At 46.9% G+C, this 22,756-nt stretch overlaps 1 protein-coding gene across 2 annotated transcripts in view; it reads left to right on the top strand.

The window, feature by feature from the left end:
* LOC127008922 (homeotic protein ultrabithorax-like) overlaps positions 1-22,756 on the top strand; it is a 168,948-nt gene that overhangs the window by 79,527 nt on the left and 66,665 nt on the right. For both annotated transcript variants that reach the window (XM_050881407.1, XM_050881406.1), the window contains exon 2: positions 9,657-10,128. In XM_050881407.1, coding sequence (XP_050737364.1) covers positions 9,657-10,128 — 472 coding nt within the window. The remainder of the gene's footprint in view (positions 1-9,656; positions 10,129-22,756) is intronic.

Here is a 22,756-nt window from a genome sequence, read left to right as displayed (position 1 = left end):
CATGTATGTATGTGTGTGTGTAGGGGGGGGGAGTAGGTGTGTATGTGTATGTGTGCGTGTAGGTGTGTACATGTATACGTGTTGCTGGTGAAAGGGGGATGAGTCGTGGGTGTTTCTTAGGAGTCCTCAGAAGGCATTAACTTGGTAGTCGGTGACGGCTCGTACACCACCTGCCCGGCGTGTTTATGAGGGAGAAAGGGCCGCCGCCGCCACCGCCGCCCCGCCAGCCCCGCCGTGCAAAGGGAGGCTCTGGGTGGTGCGGGCCGTGTGATCAGCGCCTCCCAGTGTCCCCACTTGCTTAAGAGTCGGTAAAAATGCTACACAAAAGTTCCGCCGTATATTGCCAAGAGATTAAGGTGGCGAGCGGCAAGGTGCGAAGGTGTGATGCTTGCTTGCTCTGCGGCGGCGGCGAGAAGCGATAAGTAAGGGCGGGCTTATCCATCGCTGCTACACGTATATTCTGGTTAAGTTTAGACACAATTCTCTGTAACAGTAAACTTTCACATTCAGGGTTTATTCGTATACATGTTGCTTGATATACACACACTTAACCGAGCTCATAAGTTCATACCTTGATGGATCGTACATGTGTATAGTGAATTCAGATGCTCACATATGATACGGTGCACACACACATGCACGCACATGGCCACTCTTCGAACAGTAACCCACTCTACACACTCCCTGTAACATACCTTCACACACACACACACACACACACACACACACACGCAGATGCCCGTCTAGGTATGCCCGCTGACCATGATAAAAAAACAAAACAAAAAGATATAAAAAAAAAAGTAAAACGGTGACCACCTTCGCCCGACACCACAACTCGGCGCCCTCTAAACACACACAAACACGAAGGAAATACCCAATAAAATAATGGCTTGTCCCCGAGGCCCATAATTACACAAACGAATTTCAGCATCTGGAGTAATATCTGGCGCGGCCGTAACTTTGCTGTATCCGGCACGATAAAACCAACACAGCATCGCACAACACAGCACAGCACAACACAGCACACCTCCTCCCCCCACACGCCCACACATATACACTCACACATACATATACACAAACACATACACACACATTCCTATTACTCCTTCCTACCTCCTTCCACATTCTTTTCGTGTAATATAATTTCCTTTTTTCGTGAATATCGTGTTCCCTCGAGTCAAGTTACCTCGCCTCTTTCCTCTCTGCAATTTATTATTATCGTCTGTTAGGTTCCTGATCCGAATATTTCAAGCTCCATGCCTGCCTTCGTTACTCCGTTTCTTTCCTCTCTCCCCGAAGACCTCTCTCTCTTCCTTGCCCTGACATCCCGGCCTTTTTAAACTAGTAATCTTGGGGAGGAAGGGAAGGGCAGGACGGAGAGGTAAGTGTAGAGGAAGAGAAAGAGGAAGAGGAGAGAGGGGAAGGAGAGTGAGACATTAACTGAACAACACTTTTAGAAGTAATATAAGCCCCGATATTGATAGTAACTTCCCGATAAAGAAAGTGGAGAAAGAGAGAAGGAAATAGACAAAGCGAATAAACATTGGACCTGTAAGTGAGTTAAGAATACAGACACGGAGAAGTGAAAAATATACAAGATAAGAAGTAAGTTTCGTTAAAAAAAAAGAGAAGAGGAAGAGTCGTGTACGTGTGTGTGTGTGTGTGTGTGTGTGTGTGTGGCGGGCCTTGACTGTGAGGTAGTGGTGGTGGCGGAGGTGGTGGTGATGGTGGTGGTGGCGGCGGCGGCGGAGGTGGCTGCGAGGTCGTGGTCGGGGTCGTGTGGTTGTCGTCGGGGATCGAACAATTTACACAAAGGTGAACACAACGGACCAAAAGACTTCACACACACACACACACACACACACACACACACACACACACACACACACACACACACACACACAAACACACACACGCACGCACACACACACACACACGCACACACACACGGGGATGGTCTTGTGTGTCTGCTTGCCTGCCTGGCGCTCTTTTCGGCACTTCGAAGTGAGCGTAGCAACCAGTTGATCCTCTTGCTCTCTTTTCCCCCCTTTCTCTCTCTCTCTCTCTCTCTCTCTCTCTCTCTCTCTCTCTCTCTCTCTCTCTCTCTCTCTCTTGCTCTCTCTTTCTCTTTATCTCTTTCTCTCGCTTCTCTCCCGAACGCGGTGGCCAATCGATCCCCTTTGCTGAGCCCAGAAGCGTCCTGCTCTCTCTCTCTCTCTCTCTCTCTCTCTCTCTCTCTCTCTCTCTCTCTCTCTCTCTCTCTCTCTCTCTCTCTCTCTCTCTCTCTCTCTCTCTCTCAAACACACACACACACACACACACACACACACACACACACACACACACATACACATCGTTGGGGGAGGGGAGAGGGAGGGTGGGTGGGAGGGCGATGTGTTGGCCATGAGTTGTTTGAGGAAGGTTTCAGAGAGTGTTGCAAACAGAGGACGTGGGCGAGGGTGGGTGGAGGAGGAGCGGCTAGGATGGATGGCGTATGGGAGTGGGATGATAGGAGAAAGGAATGGTGGAATGAGTGGTATGAACTGTTTTTGTATTTTGCGAAGATAATGAACAAGAGGGAAAGGTGATGACAGGCTGGGATGAGAAGATTGACAAAGTGATCATCTGTATTGTTATAATACCGTTGATGAAAAAAAAAAAATCCTGCTAAGGAATGTTTTTTTTCTTCATAGCTTGGCTTCTCCTTTCTGTTTGTTGATCTACGAACACCTTAAAATTGAAACAATTTTGTTTTGATATCACTGTTTATGAATTTGTGGAAACGTTTCAAATGTATGTGAATATTTCGAATTTACATTACTTGAGATTGTAGGGCTTTTAAAATAACTTCAGTGATCGAGGTTCGGTATACTGTGCATTTCTGGCTTATCTTGATGCGGGGAGGCCTAAGGACTTTGTTGTCCAGTTCATTTTTCGTATGCGTAAAATATATATATATATATATATATATATATATATATATATATATATATATATATATATATATATATATATATATATATATACATATATATATATATATATATATATATATATATCTATATATATATATATATATATATATATATATATATATATATATAGTGTGTGTGTGTGTGTGTGTGTGTGTGTGTGTGTGTGTGTGTGTGTGAGTAATTATATATGTAGGCAACTCGAGGTAATCCGTAGCCGGGCGATGCTGACTCGTTGCGGGCCGGGAGATGAGCTTCATTTTGTTGCCCTGCCCGAGTGCTGCTCAGTCATTAAACACGTATTTTTTCCGCGCAAGACGAAGCTCATTCGTTATCATTTTTCCTTTCATGTGAAGCGTCCGTCACAGGGCAGTGCTAATGAACCCCCAGGCGTAGTGAAGACTGCCTTGCGGCATCACCACAACACTTCCTGCCACAACGGGCCGAGCAGCCTCGCGTCATCTTCTCGCCGCCGCCGCCTCCCGCGTGCTGCCATAGGACGAGTCGTCTCGTGATATTTATAAATGAGGTCTCCGTGCCGCTACTTGCGATGGCCGGGCTCAAAGCACGGCGGAACACACGCCAACATTACTCTCGCGCGAGACAATGGACAGGAAGGCATATCAGCCCATTGTTGTAGAGTTTAATTTAATATCTTGTCCCGTGACGACGGCCATAAATTTTTCCTGCCGGCGGGAGAGAGATGGAGAGGCTTCACAAAACACAACCTTAATGAATCAGCGTGAGCGATGGCCGCCGGGAGGAAGGTGCCTTACGGGGCGGCTGCATGACTCCCGTTCCCTGGACGCAGCATTCCCGCGCTTCATTCATAAACGGCGAGAAGATGGATTGATGATCGTCTTGGCGTGACCAACTCGACTCCATAAAGGTGGTTGAGCGGAACCGTACAGACCCGGCCTATGGTCCCGACGATTGGCTGCCGTAATTTAAAGGGGAGGGGCTTGAAGGTCCTGTCAGGAAGTGTGGACGACTCCTGACCAATCACCGCTGTTTATCCTCCGCCTTAAGGGATTCCAAACTGCCATCTTTTCTAACCTCTATATTGGAGAAAATGGGAGTTGCCTGGGAAATGGTAGGCCTAAGCCAGTATTGACCATTTTCCTGGCGCGGGAAGTCGCTGAGTTATGGTGGCCGGGTAATGGCGGACCGATGACTGCCTGATGCTGGTGTTTGTGCTTGGAATGTGTCGTGAATGCGTGCGTGTGTGTGTGTGTGTAGGCCAGGGGCGGCGGGGCAGCTGTGTGACCCCAGGAATGTTCTCACGAGGCCCTGAGTGTCGTTCTGGCGGTGAAATACAAGCGAGTGTCGATGTTGCTGTTGTTGTTTTGCATCCGTGTTACCCCTCTCTCCCCCCTCCCCCCGTCTGTCTGTTTGTTATGCTGCCGTGTGGACGTGTATTGATGGTTGTGTCTTGCATGCCGACGCTCCTTATCTCTCGTGTCATTAACAGGCTAATAACAAGACAGGTTCGATATTTAACTACGTGTTGTGTATTAGCCAGACCATTATATTGATTATTTTGATATTTTATGCAATGTTGTTATCCTCTAATGTGTTGGTTACTTAGCCTTAATGTTTCAATACGCATATTTTACTATTTATTATATATTGAAATGTGTGAGTAGAATTTATTTGAACCCTGTAACTAATAATATTTATACATGATGTTGAATTTCAGGTGATGATGGCCCGAGATTTTTCTAACCCAGACTAATATTTTTTACATTCCTTACATTTTTACGCCAAATAACTCACTTTTTAATCTTTTTCCCTAAGCAGCAGTGGCGGGAGCGGCTCACCTTCCCTTCACCTGTCCATATTTCCCATTATTGACGTGTTTATGTAACGTGCTAAGCTGAAGGTCGGCGGGTCACCACCAACACATCCTCACTGGACCCTTATCTTTATGCGGTCACCTTAAGGCGCGCCACCGCCATGTTAAGGAGCCTTTTTGCGGTTTCTTATCTTTTTCCTTTTCAGTATAATTAGGTTTTAAGGATAGTTAGTTTTAGACAAACCTACCACCCGTTGAAACACTAAGCCATCATGTCCTCGTCTGTTTCTTCCTGATTAGTGTCTTAGCCATATTCTAACGTCTCTACCTCCTCCATTTTTCCTTTTCTTGATTATCTGTCGCATCTCGCCTCCGTTTTTCTTTGCTCTCTCGCTTTTTCCTCGAGTGCCTCACCATCCCTTGCATACATGATTCACACTCGCGAGATAAATATGCCGTAACAGTAAATAGATTGCGTGGCATCTTTTATTTTTCCGGTATTTCACGTTCCCCGTCCCATTACTTTCTCGACGGCGTAAAAAAAGAGACAAAGAAAACGGGAAGCGGACCAGGAGAAGCGGTGGACATCTGGGAGGAAAAGAGGAGGAGGAGGGGCAGGGAGAGGGGGACGGGGATGGGGGAGGAACCACTTGAGGCTGACTGGTAATAAGAGGCGAGAGAGGTTGAGGTCCCGGGGCCACGCAGACTACCATGCATTTTACGGGCGAAAAGACTGGCTTTAACACTCACTCCATCAGGAGGGGCGAGCTTTTAATTGAGTTAGAGGCTGAAGGTTAAACAAACACATACAAGGGGCGGAGGACGCAATGAATAGGAAGGAAGGAGGGGAGGAAGAAAGAGAATAAGAGCAGTCGAAGAGAGGGGGATGAGCCGGTGGAGTATGTGGTGAGGGGTACGAAAGTTAAGCAAAGTAAGAGAGTGAGAGAGAGAAGCATAAAAGCCTCAAGAGAGAGATCAAAACATCCTCAGTTGATTATTCCTTCTTCCTCCCATTTCCCCGCGTGTCACTGCTTCTCTTAACGATGTGATGGGAAAACATATTGCCTTCGTATCTTCCCGAGCGCCTTCAGAAGCAATATACTCAACAATGTGCCCTCTCTCTCGCCTTGCCTTTGTGCTGGAGTGTTCAAGGGAGTTATTGTGGGCGATGATGCTGTCGACGGAGAAGGGTGTGGTGACCGCCGGTGGAGAGGGTTCATCAGCTAGCTTCCTGCACTACATAAACAAAGAAAGAAGGTCCGGGAGGGTCTTGGCAATCGAAGGAAGGAGGGGTGAGTGGATGGCGAGGAGGTGGTATAGTGGAGATAGTGGCTGTGGGCGTAGTGGAGCTGAGAGGAGGTGGAGGATGGAGGGAGTGTGGAAGGTTGGTGGGTATAGGAGAGGGTTAAAGCCCCCGTGGATGGCTGAGGAAGGCAGGAGGTGGGTACAGATGGGCCAGATATGTTTTTGAGGCCCGTGAAGCGAGGAGAGTTCCTCTATCATTGACAGACTTGCGAGCTTCCCACACGCCCTGTCGCTCTCCGCCGGGACACTCATAAAACTTCGGATATTAATACAAGCTTCCTAGACTCCGATAATTCACTGTTTGACACTTTTTCACACACATGCAAGGTCATACTTTACCTTCTTTCAGTAAAAATAATTCAGGCCATATTTCTTAACAAACACATGATGGAATATACCTGCATCAGAGGGAATTTGTATAACACGCATTCTTTTTGTCTTCCTGTCACATTAAGTTACATGCACATTGCTTACGGGGCACTTAGAGCATGAGACACAAATTTATAAGAAGAATATAAAAAAACATAAGCAGCTTCTCTATGACTTCTTAACTTGTCTAAATGTTACGTGAAGATATAAAGGTTATCTGGTAGGGAAAATGAAGTGTGAGGTTACTAACACTTGAATACTTGCTGTTTTATCTCCTTTTGCGATGATCAGGAAAAGTAGAAGGCGTATATTTTCACCTAAGGGGAAGTTGATTGACTAGGAATCTTACGAAAATCTTGTGGCGGGCATTTTGTCTTAAGTAAGAATGAACTGAAAAAGGGTGTTCTTAGTCCTAGTATTTTATTCATCTGTACTTAATAATTATTGATACCAGTAATACGAGTAGACTAATAATAATACCATCAATAACGATAATAATAAAGAACGTTTAATAATGAAAAAAAATGATAATAGTGATTTTAATGGAGATTTTACCTAACACACACACACACACACACACACACGGGTGGCCCAGGTGCGTGGCGTGAAGAGGGTTGGCCGAGAAAGAGAGGAGGAGAAGGAAGAGGCAGAGAAGAGGAAGGAGGAGGAGAGAGGAGAAGGGGGCGAGGGAGGAGGCGAAGGAGGAGGAGGAGGAGGAAGGAGGGTTGGCATGTTCAGGTGGTGGGTGGAATGAGTTTCGAACTGCAAGTGGGTGGATCTTTACTCTCTCTCTCTCTCTCTCTCTCTCTCTCTCTCTCTCTCTCTCTCTCTCTCTCTCTCTCTCTCTCTCTCTCTCTCTCGCTTGGAAATGAGGAAGACTTAGAAGCGCCACAAAATAATTTCAATATAATCAACACATCTTCGCTAAAATATGAGAGAGAGAGAAAACGGGGGTGGGGGGAATTACACAGACCATAGAACACCCCCTAATGATTCTCTCTCTCTCTCTCTCTCTCTCTCTCTCTCTCTCTCTCTCTCTCTCTCTCTCTCTCGTTCTCGCTCTCGCTCTTGCTCTCTTTCTCGTTCTCGCTCTCGCTCTTGCTCTCTTTCTCGTTCTCGCTCTCGCTCCTGCTCTCTTTCTCGCTCTCTCTCTTGATCTCGCTCTCTATCTCTTGCTCGCTTTTTCTCGCTCTCGCTTTATATCACCCTCCCGGCCTCTCTCTCTCTCTCTCTCTCTCTCTCTCTCTCTCTCTCTCTCTCTCTCTCTCTCTCTCTCTCTCTCTCTCTCTCTCTCTCTCTCTCACACACACACACACACACACACACACACACACACACACACACACACACACACACACACACACACACACACACACGCACGCACACACACACGTTCACACTGCCAGACAAGCGCCAGAAAAAGTGACCTTAATCATGAGTGTATAAGGAAATTTCGTAGCACAAAGATGCTCTGTAATATGGAACTTATGAGGAGGGGAATAGGAACTTGGATGAGGGAGGGAGGGAGGGAGGGAGAAGAATTGCTTTTACCATAAACTCGCGTAGGGGTTAAATATTTCTGGTCCTGGTCCTCCTAATCACCTTATAATGAAGAAGTGATACTCCTCAAGAGTGTGTAAAAGTCGCAGGAAATAGGTGTTAAGAGTGCCAAGCAGAGGTGAGCCAAGTAGTAGCAACGCATTCATCTGTGTGTTCTTGTCTCGTCAACTCCATGTTTTATGCTTTTGTTTAGCCTTGGGACTCAGATAAGCTCGGTAACACAGTGGAAAGGGTGTCATGTAAAGATGCCGGAAGAGTAGATGAAATTTAGTTATTTAGTTATAATTTTTACTATATTTAGTTTTCCTTGCATTCAGTATATATTATGGCGTAAATACTTAGACTCCCAACACATTCTTCCTTTCGCATAGGACAGTCCACACTCCTACAGTGCTTGCATTTCCTCCAAGCCCGGTAGCGGGGCATTTGGAGGTAAAATGACACCAGTATTGAACCGTGAGTGGTAATGAATATGGTGACGCATAATCCTGATTCATATGCGAGAAACCAGGCTCTGTAGGCGTGGCAGGGGAAGGCAGGGGAGTCCCGTAAGCCAGCTGAAACACCCTGCCAATGGAGTGAGAATAGTGGGATGCCGAGCGGCACATTACGGTTATCCGCGGGAGAAGGTCCGATGGGGTGTGGGGCTTTGTGGGAGCAAGGCTGGCGGAGCGCCTAAGCCTGGTGGAGGAGGTGGAGCAGTAGGCCTTGGGCTTGGCCGGTGATGAAGAGGGATGCTGGTAAACGAGGCCTCTAGATTGAAGAAGTTTGAGTTGAGAATTATGAGTGTAATAATAGGGAGGGAGGTCGGACGGTAGGCTGTGCTTAGTGCATGAATACGTGTTTTAACTCATTGAGTAGGCCTATCCTCTGAAGTGAGGGTGGTGGTTGCATAGGCCTGCCAGAATGCTTTGCACGCGTGACGCGGTGCAGCGGGACTGTTAGAAGCAGCCTCTGTAGAGTAGGCGTGGTGGTGGAGTAGGCCTGCGGGTGGGGAAGTAGGCTGAGAAAGAGGCGGAAGGGGAGTAGGCCTGGCTTGGAAGAGTGGGGCGGGGCGGCGTCATGCGGGGAGTGGTGTAGGCCGGGCGTCATGCAGCAGCAGGTGGAGGAAAAGGAGGGAGGGAGGGCCGGGGGCGCGGCCTGCCAGCGTCACGCCCCCGGGCTGCCAGGGCCCGCCCCCACGTGCGCCGGGCCTGGCTGCCGCCGTTGCGTGGCCGGGGGACCTGGGCTCACCGTCACCATTCGGCCAGTGTGCGCCAGCCCGCCAGCCACCACCGAGAATCGCGCGTGTGTGTGCGAGTCGGCCGGTCGTGACGTCACTGTTACGGAGCTAGTTCTTCCCGCGGACTCCCGTCTCAGTCACAGTCGTCGTGCGGCCGTGTGACGCAACCCATCCTCATTGGCTGCTTCTGCCTTTCCGGGCCGTCCTTCATATGTTTACACATAGCGACTGCTATGAGCAAATTTAATCCGGCACATGGCGTGGTAGCGCGGGTAAAATTTACAATTTGAAAATCGTTGTGGTGTGTTGGTGGTGATCACGTTGTGCTACTGGACCTTCAGTTGGTGCTTGGTGTTGGTGGAGTGAGTGTGTCAGTAGGTGCTTGTAGTGTGTTGCCTTCATAACCACAACCATGAACTCATACTTCGAACAGGGTGGTTTTTACGGCGGCGGCTCCGGCGGGGACCAGGCATACCGCTTTCCTTTGGGCCTCAGCGTGAGTCCTTATGGCCAGCCAGCACCACGTCAGGATGGCTACGATGCTTCAGCAGCCTCCTGCAAGTTGTATGGCGCCCCCCAGGACCACATGACGCCAAATCCTTTCAAGGTGGATTGCGCCAAGGACCAGAATGGCTATGGCATCAGCAAAGACATGTCGGGAGGCTGGGGCCCCACGGTGCGCCCCGCCTGCACACCCGACCCTGTGGTTGCTCGGGGATACCCACCTGACCCCAGCACCTCACCGCGGGACCGATCTTCGCACGTGGGGGCATGGAACACCTGTGGGATGACCCCAGTGTCCCAGCCCCACCAGCCTCCCCAGCAGCAGCCTCAGCAGCAGACCAACAACCAGATGAACCAGCCGCCCTCCAACACAACCTTCTACCCCTGGATGGCCATAGCAGGTACGTGACACGCGACCCTAACACCGGGGTGTGGGAGGCGGCGGCGGCAGAGTGTTGGCTGGGCACTGTCACCTGTGGGGCAGGTGCCAGGTGTTTATACAACTGTTGCAGCCCGCACGGTGTCAGGCCCGCCCATACACCTGTCTCGCTGCACTCTCCTCTCTCTGTATTCTTTATGTTCTTCCTGACACTTCCCCACATCGGGAAAAATACTATGTTAAAAAATCGGCAATGTTTTCTGTTTCGTCTGCTACAACATCCAACACTCTTAGTTCTCATTTACATGAATTACCCGGCGTGTCCATCTTCAGTAACACAGTGAGATAATCAGGATGAAGCTTCCACTCGGGAAAAAAAGCTAGTTAAACCTACATTTAGCTGCGGGGGTCGCGGCGCCCCTACCGCGTTCAATCTCCCTCCGAAGAGTAAGACCAAATTAGGTGTTGGGAAAGAGGAAAGCCAGCGGTAATTTACTCTCTCATTTTGGGGTGAAAAAAAGTAAGAAAACAATTAGTAGCGCAAGGAACAAAATAAGGCTCATACTTATTGCAAACAGAAGTGTAGGAATAATTTTGCTTCATGTGTCCTCGCCTAGTAAATTGACAGTGTCCTAAGCTAACTATAATATTATGCAATACGGTCACAGAGTGGAACAGAAGTGACGTTTGCGTGTGACTGCGAAAAAAGTGAGAAGTACTGTGATGAAAGTCTTCAGAAAATTAAAATAATGAAAAGCACTAAACATTTGTAAAAAACGTCAAGTGCAATTTCCGTTCCAACGACAAGTTAGTGTTGTGTGATTAGCAACTCAAAGAAGGAAAAAATACAAGTCTCAAGGAAAATGTGAAAACTGCAAGTGATGTGTTGAACGTGTGTGATCCTAACACTTGCAAGTGTACATATAACGTAAAGAGGCATATAAAAAATAACTGAACTCAAAGAACAACCATAAAATATGCAAGAGAGAAAAAAAATATAATAGCCGCACAGTACATAAATTAGTGCAGTGTGAGTGAAAAAAAAACGAGAAGAGAAACGGAGAAAATAAAATAATGTGAATATATGAAAACACGCAGTAAAAACAAACACAGCATAAAAAAATAAGAAATGAATGAATGCACGAAATCATAAACTGTGCGGCAGTGAAAAAAAGTAAAGTAAAAAAAAGAGGAAGTATGAAAACAAGCGAAACAAGTGTGTAAGTGGTGTGCCGCGAGTAAGTAGCAGTGTCCGTCCGTCCGCCCTGGTCCGCCCCTTCCTTGCGCGGATGCTGGACACAGGGGCGGACCCTTGACGGATGACACTGCCGCCGACTGACCGCCACCACCAAGACGTGCGGCCAGTGTCTGAGTGTTGGCGATGGACACCCCGAGAGAGTGGCGGCGGCGTAGGTGCGCGCGTAAAATATGAGCCAAGTGTAGGTTGCCATAAATTAGAAGGGAGAAGATGATGATGAGGGTGTGAGGGTCGGGGTGGTGTGAGTGAGACGCATACCTCCAGATAAACACGAGTAGGAACGAGAAGGAAAGAGGAATAGATGATAACAAACTGATAAGGTCATGACACTGTTGATCGAGGCACGGCTACTTGTTTTTCCTTTCCTCCTCCTCCTCCTCCTCTTCCTCTTCCTAAACCTCGCCCTGAAGGAGGAGTGAGCGCTTGGCCCAGCCTGGAAATTACAGTGATTAAACCTTAAGTGAGTGTTTCTTGGCTTTGGCGGGCCGGACGTCTCTATTCCTCACCACCACACCACCATTATCACCACTGCCACTATCTCCACCTCCACCATACTATCGCCATCCTCATCATCGCCGCTATCTCCGTCACCATCAATATCACCAACCTATCCAGTCTCATATTTTTTTCCCTCCTCTTCGTCATATCAGTATTTTTTCAACTCTGTCATTTTCGTCTGTTTCCTCTCGTTCGTTTCTTTGCGACATCCCGAACACCTCATCCTTCTTTTTTTCTTCACTGCCTCTTCCGCCTCTTCCTCCTCCTCCTCCTCCTAGTCGTTCGGTATAGACGAGTGGAATGTTTCAGACGAGGCGACGAGGAATGTCTTCTTCGGATAATTGCGTACACATGTTGTCGCTCTAGGAAACGGGAGTCAGGGCGAACACATAGAGCCTCTTTTTTTTTCTATTTTGTACTCCCTCTCTCTATACCTCTCTACCACCCTTTTCCCTTCCTTCAAAGTCGAGGATACACACACACACACACACACACACACACACACACACACACTCACACACACACACACACACACACCAAAACAGCATACCACCCGGCGGTCACGGCATATAATTTCGCTCACCGAAGTTTCTTTCCCCCTTCACTTGGACGTAATATTATTTAGAGGTTCCGTGAGGCGTCGTAGAAAGTAGTGTTCGCATGCATCTTCTTCACTCACTCCTCCTCTTTCTCCTCTTCTTCCTCTCCTCCCCGTGGTAGACGTTCAGACGGAGATAAAAGGGGAAATATAGCAAAAGCCGAAAATATTGACGTTTCGGCGTGGCAGGTCGGCGTGGCCCCGCCGTACAATGTGATTTTCAGCCGCAGCATCATCCATCAAAGCGTCGCCTTCATTGGCATGCAGCTCGCCTCCCTTTGTGTCCTGTGCCGCCGGTAACGCAACTTCATGAATTCTGTTGTGTAGGGAAACGAATGCATGTGTTGTCTGGCCCTCCCGTGCGTGTGGCGAAGGTACGTGTCCAGCCCAAGGCAGGACCGCGCTACGCCTTCGAACGCACGCTACAGCTGGGGGAATGAAAATGAATGTTGAAGGACGAATTTTACCTTTGAGGCCGACTTTTGCTCCTCGTGAACCATTTCCTCAAAAGTACTACTGATATCGTGAATTGAGAGCCGCCCCCGTGCAAAATCTCACAATCAGATAAAACTTTGCTCCTCGGCCGGTAAAGTTTATTTTTAGTTTTGCATTGCCTGAGATAGAGTCGGTGGGAACACGAGAATAGATTTCACGGCGTGGCAACAGTTTCCAACAAAAGTTTTGGCCCGTATCCACCGAGTGTGTTGAGTTCCCGTGTCATACCTTCAGCGGAGATGCTTCATGACCAACACAAACACGTAACATTCATTCCCCGGCGAAATAACTCCTGGGTTCCTTCCATCTTCCAACCCGGCCAAGCTCGAATCCCGTTTCTGTGTGTCTGGCAGAAGAAGGCAAGACCACGCCAGGGTCCTCATCTGCCAAATAACCATCCTTAGGCCGTCCCTTTAACCGCTGTCCTTTCACACACACACACACACACACACACACACACACACATACACACACATTCCCTTCTAGCTATCATTACATACATACAGCCCCCGAAAAAAAAGTCTCAACTTGTATGTGTGTGTGTGTGTGTGTGTGTGTGTGTGTGTGTGTGTGTGTGTGTTCGTTTCCCCTTGATCGGCATGTATTACCTATTTCCCGTTTGGTTTGTTTACCCTTCGTGTCTGCTAACCTTTCCAGCCGTCTTTTTCGATCCATCTGTTCGCCTCCTCGCCAGTCAACGCACCCATCCCTCCCTCCCTCCCTTCCCTCCCTCCATAGCCCTACCCCTATCCTCTCTTTCCTTCCCTCCTTTCCTATAGCCTCCCTCCCTTGCCTTCCCTCACTAGACCGTCCTGGGTGGTGGTAGTGGTGGTGGTGTCTCCTGGCCACTGACGAAACCCCAAACAGGAATTTTTCGCTTTAGTTCAAGAATGTGGTTAGGTCAGGTCCCTCTCTAGGATGCTCCCGGGCAGAGACATTCGTGTTGAGGGTTTTTCTGTCTGGCAAACTTTACGTCTTTAACTGTTATGTCACTGTGCACTCTTCTTTTGATTGTTTTTCCGTCTCTATATTCCTCTGCTATGGTGAAAAATCCAGTGTAGTTATTCCTCTAGGTCTATTTATTCAACTTTCTTTTATTTCTTATACTTGTCAGTCAGTTCAGTTTTGTCCTCGGTATGTGATAAATGCCTGTAGTTTAATCCGCATAGGTTTGAATTAAAAAAAAAGGCGAGGAATGCACGTAGAAGCAATTGATTCAGACATTTCATTACTGGATGCATTTTCTAAGGAATGTGTGACTGCAGGAATGAGAGGGACTGTGCAATTAGTTGGGTAGAGGTGGAGGTGGTGGTGGAGGTGGATCATGGGGTGAGTCCACGCGCCCTGACACCTTCCATGGAGAGCTCTTGTCACGCTTCTTATCTCAAATTGTAAGGTTCGAATCTTTGTGTCTACCCATGATACCCGCGGAAGATGATTGGATCTTTCTCTCCCTTCACTGATCTGTCTTTTGGGGAAATTTCATAACGTGTGTGAGTGGAGAGTTTTTGTTGAAGTAAGGAGTCGTTTTCTTGTGTGTCTGTAAATGATGGAATGAAAATGTATGTGAAAGTAATCTTATACAACATCTTCCAAAACATCAGACCAGCATATTCCGTGACACTGGAACTTACATAATCATCCCTTTAGATAATGCTTGCCAAAATATCCACTTTCATTGCTTCGACGGTATGCTGTAATGACGATGACTGATGATAATGATAACTGCATGTCCGGCTTCTAAATATAGCCTGCAGCGTGTTTGCAAAGTGTTAGGCAAATCATCCACTTACCGGCGAAACAAAACAAAAAAAGTAACAAGTGTGAGAGCCCCGTCATGCCACTCTCCCCCGTAATAAGGAGCGTAACAGGTAACGGTCAGGTGCGGCAGGTAAACACGGTGACCACGGCTTGTTTTGCTGACCTGTGCAACGGCCGGTGGAAAATCAAGCGTCGTTAATTTGGCTCATTGGTTTGCACACCCGCGTTGAACCGATCACGAGCTGCGGCTAAATTTGCGTGTCCCTCGTTGGATGTGGGCTACCTATTATTTCCTCTTTCGTTTATCTCTCTGTGCATGTGTGTGTGTAATTTTTTTTTGTGTGTGTGTTTCTTCATTAGTTGTTGGCTGCTTATTGTTTTCTTTTTTAGCTTTTCTGTTTTATTTTTTGTCTTTTGTACTCGTTTACGTTTGTGCATTTGTGGACGAAAGTGTGTGTTTGTGTGTGTGTTCCTTTGTTGTTTAATTTGTAATGGGTATCAGTTCTCGAGTTCATTCAAATGGAAGTAGTTTGAATAAGTTTTTACACCAAATTCAGTATTATCGCTGACTGACAGTTCGTAGTAAGGGAATTGTCACTAAAAACATTTCGTCACTGATAGATAACTGGCCCCCCACGACCCCCTTTCCCCGTAGCTAAAATAAACATGCCATTTAGAGATTTCTCTGAAGGTGGAGTGGAATGTATTGGTGTGTACTTGTGTTTGGTATAGTTTATTGTTGACTTTGTTCTAATTTGGTTTTCCTCTGTACTTTTTCTATTGTTTTAACATTTATCTCTCTATCTATCTATCTATATATTTTAGTCTCCCTCTCTCTCTAACTCTTTTTCTCTTTTCCTTCTCCTTTTCACCGTAGATCTCAGTTTAGTCTGTTCACTAAATGATTTGTCTGTATTTGTTTAGGGACCAACTTTTTTACGTAATATTAATAGGTTCTTGTCATGTCTAAGTATCTTGGTGACCTTGCCATGCCAACCTACAAGTTTCTTCTTCGTTTCCTTCACCTGCCTTCAATACCTCTTTGTCTGTCTTTCCGTGACACACACACACACACACACACACACACACACACACACACACACGCTCATCTCTCATCTCTCATCTCTCTCTCTCTCTCTCTCTCTCTCTCTCTCTCTCTCTCTCTCTCTTACCCCCTCCAGATGTTACTACCAATCTGCCTTCCTCCATCACACCATTCCTCCACCTCCTCCTCTTCCTCTTCCTCCTCACATAACCATTCTGAAACGGCAACACTTTCCCTTCCCCTTTCCTCTCCCCCTCTCCTCCTTCCTTCCTTCCTTCTACCTTGCTTACCTTCCAAGGGCTTCTTGTGCCTATAAACCGCTCCCCGCGTCACCTCTTCACCTTCCGATGACACACTCACCGTCTTGTTTATGCCCCGATTTATGTCCTGATCGCAGCCCCTTATATGGCAGCCCCTGGGACCTGGGAGTGGGCCATGGCGCGGGGGTCAGGGCCATGGAAGCCGTGCCACTCCTACCTAAGATACACTGCCCTAATTTACGGCTGTGGCTCTCCCATTTTGGCACGCTGACGTCCTAGAATCCGAGGAATGGTGATGGGGTGGCGGTAGAACAAGAACAAGCTGGGACTCACGTTGAAATGGGCTACGAGAGAGAGAAGAAAAATAGGTCTGTTAGGGGCTTTTTTTTTACACTTTCCGTCTTTATTATCTCCTTGAGGGTTGTTGCATTAGCAGTTTTTATCTTTCTTTTTTTAGTAGATGGCTTAGAGTTGCGTCTCAAGGGTGATCGTTGTCCCAAAAAGTATAATTAGAAGGATCAGATGGAGACGTAAGCAGGGGATGATTTAGACGTTAGAGAGAAAAAAAAGGAAATTAAGCGATGCATCAAAACACCCGGAAAGAAAGACGACAGGGACACTAATTACGTCAGTTCCCCCTCAATCCCCCTTTCAACTTAGCCCCCCCTAAAAAAAAAGATGGGGTTAGGGGGGAAGGGGAGGTGAAGAATATTTGCCGGTCCCTCGCACTCTCCAAGGGTCTCTGCCTTGCTCCCCTCTACTCCCCTTTCTCACCCTCTTCTCCCCTCTTCATCCTCTTTCTCTGCTCCTCCTCCTGCTCCTTTCTCTCCCCCTCACTCCCTCTGCCGCTTGCCGGAGGGGACACGACCATTAGACGAGGCCATTCCCGACACGGGGGAGGGAGCTGTCCTGCTGATTGATCACTTTTTCTTCTCTTTCTTCTAGGCCTACAATGGATGTCTTGAGTCAATCCCACTAAACTTGATTCTCGGCCAAAATGTGGACAGGTTCTTGCTTTTACCTAACTTCCTCAATGAGTCAACCAGATGTCTTTCTTTACTTTACCTCTTTCCTTCTCCTTCCTATTTTCTTTCCTTCATCTGCCTCCTCTATCCTTCTCCTCCTCCTTCTCTTCTTCCCCCATCCGTCCCTCGTGTCCCCCCATCGTTTGTTGGAGAGACGGAGCCATCGGCGTTTGTATTTTGAGCCATAAATCTTTCTTCCTATGCGGGGATTTGGGTGAGGTCAGGCCCCTCCCCGAAATGGGCCTAATTCTTCATCATTTATTGGCTGCGTGTGAGGCCGGCTTGTCGAGGCGTCCTGTTTGCTGTAGTGGGGGGTAGCTTTTGCCTAATAATTTGTATTGATTTTGGTCTTGATTGTTTTGTTAATGTTTGTTTGATTGGTGTTGGTGGCCAGAGGAACTAATCACGAGGTACTCACTTTTATGTTGCTGTTTCTTTAGTTATGTCGGTTATATTCTCATACGCAAGCTATTTCACAAGTTTCCATTATATATTTCTCCCCTTCACAAACCCTCCTCCCTCTCATGAAAGATTTTGTCCCCCCTGCCAAGCGACTTGTGAAAATTAATAGTCCATCAAAAATCTGAAGACCCTTTGTGTGTATGGAGAGACCCTGTGGCACATTTTTATTTTGACAAAGAGGCAAGAAAAAAAAAATCTTCTATTCCCTCGGCACAAAGTTTCCCTCCCCAAGAACCACATACTTATGCCAAAAGTTACTTAGCTGTCGAGAAATATTTATATCACCGTGGAGAAGGTACAGAAGTGGCCGAGTTTTACTTCAATATAATCGTATACAGTTAGTTCTTCACGCACACTCCTTACTTTAGACTTACTTTTTCTGTCGTATTACGTTTATTTCGTCCTTTACACAACATGGGTTTCTTTGTTTTCATCATTTAGTCAAGAAAAAGAGTAAGAAAAAGAAAAAAAAGCTGTACATACTGAAGATTCCCCTTTACACAGCATGGTTTTCTTTTTTTCATCATCTAGTCAAGAAAAAGAATAAGAAAAAAAGAAAAAACGCTGTACATACTGAAGATTCCCCTCCTTTCTCTTCCTTTTTCATTCCCTTGTTCCTTTTCCCAACATATATCTCGTGGTGTTCATCATTTAGTCAAGGAAAGGAGCATAAAAACCCTGCCTCCATGTTTTGTAGATTCTCTCTCCCTATTCTTCTTCTCTCCTACTCCGTTCCTCAATTCTCCCCATGGCCATTATTATCCCACTTCCTCCATTCACCTGAGTAGTTCTTCTTGGGCCTCTTGTCTTGCTGCCGCGGGAGTAGAGCGTGAGGGAGAGGACCTGTGGGAGGGGACGTAGGGGAACACCTCACTTAAAATGCGCCATTATTTGTGGTGCTGCAATATTCAAAGAGGAAGGAAGGCCGAGGCTCCTCCGTTCCTTAGGGTGCAAATGGATTTTTTATTGTCATCCCGAGATTAGGACTCGCTTGTGGCCTCTTGTTACGGATTTCATGTAGACTGTGTGTGTGTGTGTGTGTGTGTGTGTGTGTGTGTGTGTATGTGTGTGTGTGTGTGTGTGTGTGTTGGGGGGTAGTATGGTCGGATGTCTCTTGGTTGATTGGCTGTCTGGTTGTATGTCTGTCGTCTGTCTTTCTCTCTCTGTATGTCTGTTTGTACTTCATTATCTCGTACTGCGTCAATCCGTCTGTCTCTGTCTGTGTGTGTGTGTGTGTATGTCTGTTTACTAGTCTGTCCGGTATGTTAGGTGTCGGTGAGTGTTTGAGTAAGATGATGCGTGCGTAGCGATGAAGATGTTTCCCGGTGAAGATTAAGATTAAGAACTTCACCTGTGCTACCGGTTTGACAGGTGAGCGACAGACGGACAGGTAACACGAAGCTGCAGGAAGAAAGAAAAACAAGTTACCGTAAAACAAAACGTCCTTCAGGATTCTCCCAAAAATACCGCAGCGTTGTTTATGTTGATATGTTCTTTTTTTTTCTCTCTCTTGAGGCGACGAGAGAAAATTAACGAACTTCACAACAATTTACGATGCAAATGAGTTTTTCCCCTTAATGTGTTGTGGTGAGGGCGCCTCATTCCCACCTGCGAGGAAGTTTATCTCCGCAGAAACCCTTCCTTCCCTTCACCGTACCCCTTAACCCCTTCCTTTCCCCCATTCAACTTGTCCTGATGAGATGAAATGAGACGAGATGAAAGGTGAGGAGCAGATGGAGAAGAGGAGGTAGAGCACAGGTGGGAATATGGATAGGAACACGAAGAGGACACAATAGGATATCCAAACACTCATTAACTACATAAACAAATCATTCAACTTGCTCTGATGATATGAAATGAGATGAAGTGAGGAGCAGGTGGGGACGAGGAGGGAAAGGACAGGTGGAAATATGGATAAGAGATAGAAAAGTGACACTATATACCACCGAAACACACACTAACTACCCACACACACTAATCAAGATCAACACCAAACAAAAAAAGGGGACCAGGACAGCCTCAGACGAGACGGCCATTTGTCATCTTCAGCTCGTGCGTGGGATCGTCCTTCTTCTCCTCTCCAAGAACTGCTCCTCTCTGGGTAATTTGGACTTAAAGCCGACATGCCACGGCCGTGCTTGGGTGAGGGTGGGACGGCGGGCGGGCGGGCTCTGGGTGACTCGTGCATTCTAGGCGGACGCTTGGCTGGCTGAGCGGGCGTGTGTTGTGTCTGGCGAGTGGCGGGGGCGTGCGGGAGGGCGGCAGGGGGAGAGAGAGAAGAGAGAGAGGGAAAGAGGTTATACGGCGGCTCGCTCCTTCCTTCCTTCCTTACCGCTCTCCCTACCCTTCCCTTCCCTTAGTCCTTTTTTCCCTCCTCTCTCTCTCCTCTCTCCTACCTTCGCCCCGGCCTTGTCCTCATCCTCCTCTGTCTCCCACCCTCCTTCCCTCCCTCTCCGCTCCATCCCGCCGCCTGTGCCCTCCCTCCCTCCCTCCCTCTTCCCTCCCGCCCTCATGCACTCCTTACCAAAGAATGACGTTTCCTGTTGCATAATAGATTGATAACTGATTCTCGCAGCGGCAGGTGTTGAGTTATGGGCACGCCGAGGGTGGGTGAGGCTGTAGTCGTCTGCCGCACGCACCACGTCGGGTATTAGTAATCAATGAGGTAGATCCGATACTACTTCTGTTTTTGCTTTTTTTTACGGGTTCAACTCTAAAAAAAACTGGTGCGCATTTATACCGTTTCCTATATACGATGACTTTAATTTGTTTTCACTAGTATTTTTCTTTCGTATTCCTGCTTTGGGAACTTATAAGTGCCTCCTTAACGAATAATGAAGAAGTGGTCATTTTTACTGTTTCCTTTATTATGATGACTTTAACTTCTTTTCTCTAATATTTTTTTTCTGTAATATTCGTGGTTTGGAAACGTATAAATGACTCCTTGACAAATAATACTCGATATCCTTAGGTGGTTTGATGTAACTTTCTTTTCGTGGCCAAGAAGAGAATAAAGAAATTAAGTTACTGTAAAAAAAAAAAAAAAATAACGTGCCTTCATCGGGGTTGGCCTGGGCGAGGTGGTGAGAATACTCTTCTTCTAATTAAACCATGTTATCCCTAAGAACAAAGCCTAATCCGGGCTATATAATGAATTGAGGGGGGGAGGAGGAGTAGGAGGAAGAGTAGGAGGGAGGGAGAGGAGGGAGGAAAGAGAAACTCGGTATACTTTATCACAACAAGTTTGCGGCGTGACAGAAGATGGGCTCCGCTCCTGCTAATGCCCTTATGTTGTTATTTGGCCGTTGTTTGTTTATTTTTCCCTCGTTGCTTTTATTTTTATTTTTGTTTGACTTTCTTTTTTACTCATTTCTGCTTTTCTTTCATCTTTTTCTCTCTCTCCACTGCTATGTTGTTTGTTTACTCTTTCGCTCATTATTTTTTTTTTCGACATTCTTTTATTCATCTTTTTTTTCTCTCTCCGTTGCATGTCTGACTAACTGGATGACGTTTACTCTTTCACTCCCTCCCTCCGTTACTTTTCTCTGTTAATGTCTTTCTTTTTCTCATTTTTTCCTCTTCTTTCCTCTTGTTTTTATCTCTCAACAAATTTGCTAACTGGATGGTGCTTACTCCTTCACTCCCTCATTCCGTCTTGTTAATGTTTTTCTTTTTTCCCCATTTCTCCTTTTCTTACATCTTTTTTTCCTCAACAAATTTAAGACATCCACCTCTTGCTCTCTTGACTAACTGGGTGACATTTACTCCCTCACCCCCTCGCTCCGTCACTCTCTCCGTCCCTCTAACTCACGGCCGCCGAGTCACCCCTAACGAATAGCTTGTTTAGACCTACAGATATTAGGCGAAGGGGGGAAGCCGTGTCTTATGGCGCTCGCAGACATTTAAGCAAGTTTTACCCAACAGCTCGTAAACACTTAGACGGAGAGGGAAGCGGGGAATGGATGGCTTGTTTAGGTTTCCCGGATGTAAATAAAGAGTCAGAGTGTGAGTGCCGATGATTATACTAATGAGCCAAGTGACGTGAGAGAGAGGCGCTCAAGTACACATAATTGACAAGGCTTTCGTAGGAGTTTGGGGCATTTTCACGGGAAGTTTTATGACCCTGGTGGTAGTTTGGCCCTTCTTCTGTACCATGAACCTAATACTAACACTCCTGATGACCTCAATGATCTCCTTTTTGGCCTTTGAAAATAGTTGATGTGAGAGGTGAAGGCATCTGAGAATATTAACCTGAGCCCCTACGTCGGGTTTAGTGTGTTGTACTCGTGTTAGGTTGACTTGGGAGCACTTAAAGGAAGGGAGAGGGGAGAGGAGAGAGGGGAGAGGGAGTGTTTATGGTGAGGTTATGGTTTTGTTAGGGTGGTTTTGTCTCCCTCTTTCCCTACGGTCGGTCACAGGAGGAGTTGATACGTGTTATTATTATTATTATTCCGTGAACTGATTCAGCTTGTCCCTCTCCCTTGAGTGATGGAAGTGTAGTGTGTTTGTTTGTGTGTGCTCTGTTTTTATTTTATTTATTAGTTTGTCGTGGTCATAAACTTTACCTTTTTTTTTTTGTTCACCACATTTGACTTGCTCTTAATAGGTGTTTAGACGTCCTATTCACGCGTTGATTAATGGGTTCACAAGAAGGAGGTTGGTGCGTGATGCTGACGGCGTCCACGACAGTTTTATGGCGCCCATAGAGTGACCTCCTTGGCGGAGTGACCAGCAGCCGATGCCAAATGACTTCCTCACTCTCACTCTCCCTCTCTCTCGCTTTCTTTCACCTGTCTCCACGTGTAGCGGTGAATGCCTCTCCTATGATCTATATTTTGTCCTTTACGTTGAAGACCTCATTTAAATACTGACAACTTTTTAAACTTCGAGTAATTATACTTCAAATTATAAGATACATTTCTGATTTGACCCTCCTTGAAACCCTCACTTTTTTAGTTAATCATGATATGTCAGAGTTGAATTTTCTCTTTGTATCTCTTTCTTTAAGCCGAAATAGAAGAGCCTGACCAAAAAAGGTGATAGTGAGGACGAGGACCTTCAGTGTTAATGTAGGCACCATAAATCTCGCCGCGGCCCCAAAAGCCCTGCCGTCAGCGCCCTCGTGGCTCTTGACCCTCCTTATCCCGGGGTCAGAGTCGGGGTCGCAATGCACGGCGGCGCGAAGGTCCTGTCGCGGGATCATAAGGGCGCGGGAGGCCGTGCGATCAACGTCACAATTCGTCATCGC

Source organism: Eriocheir sinensis, chromosome 39 (genome assembly GCF_024679095.1).
Source record: "Eriocheir sinensis breed Jianghai 21 chromosome 39, ASM2467909v1, whole genome shotgun sequence".
Classification (NCBI taxonomy): domain Eukaryota; kingdom Metazoa; phylum Arthropoda; class Malacostraca; order Decapoda; family Varunidae; genus Eriocheir; species Eriocheir sinensis.
Note: the sequence above shows the minus strand (reverse complement) of the source record. Positions and strands in the feature narration are given on the sequence as shown.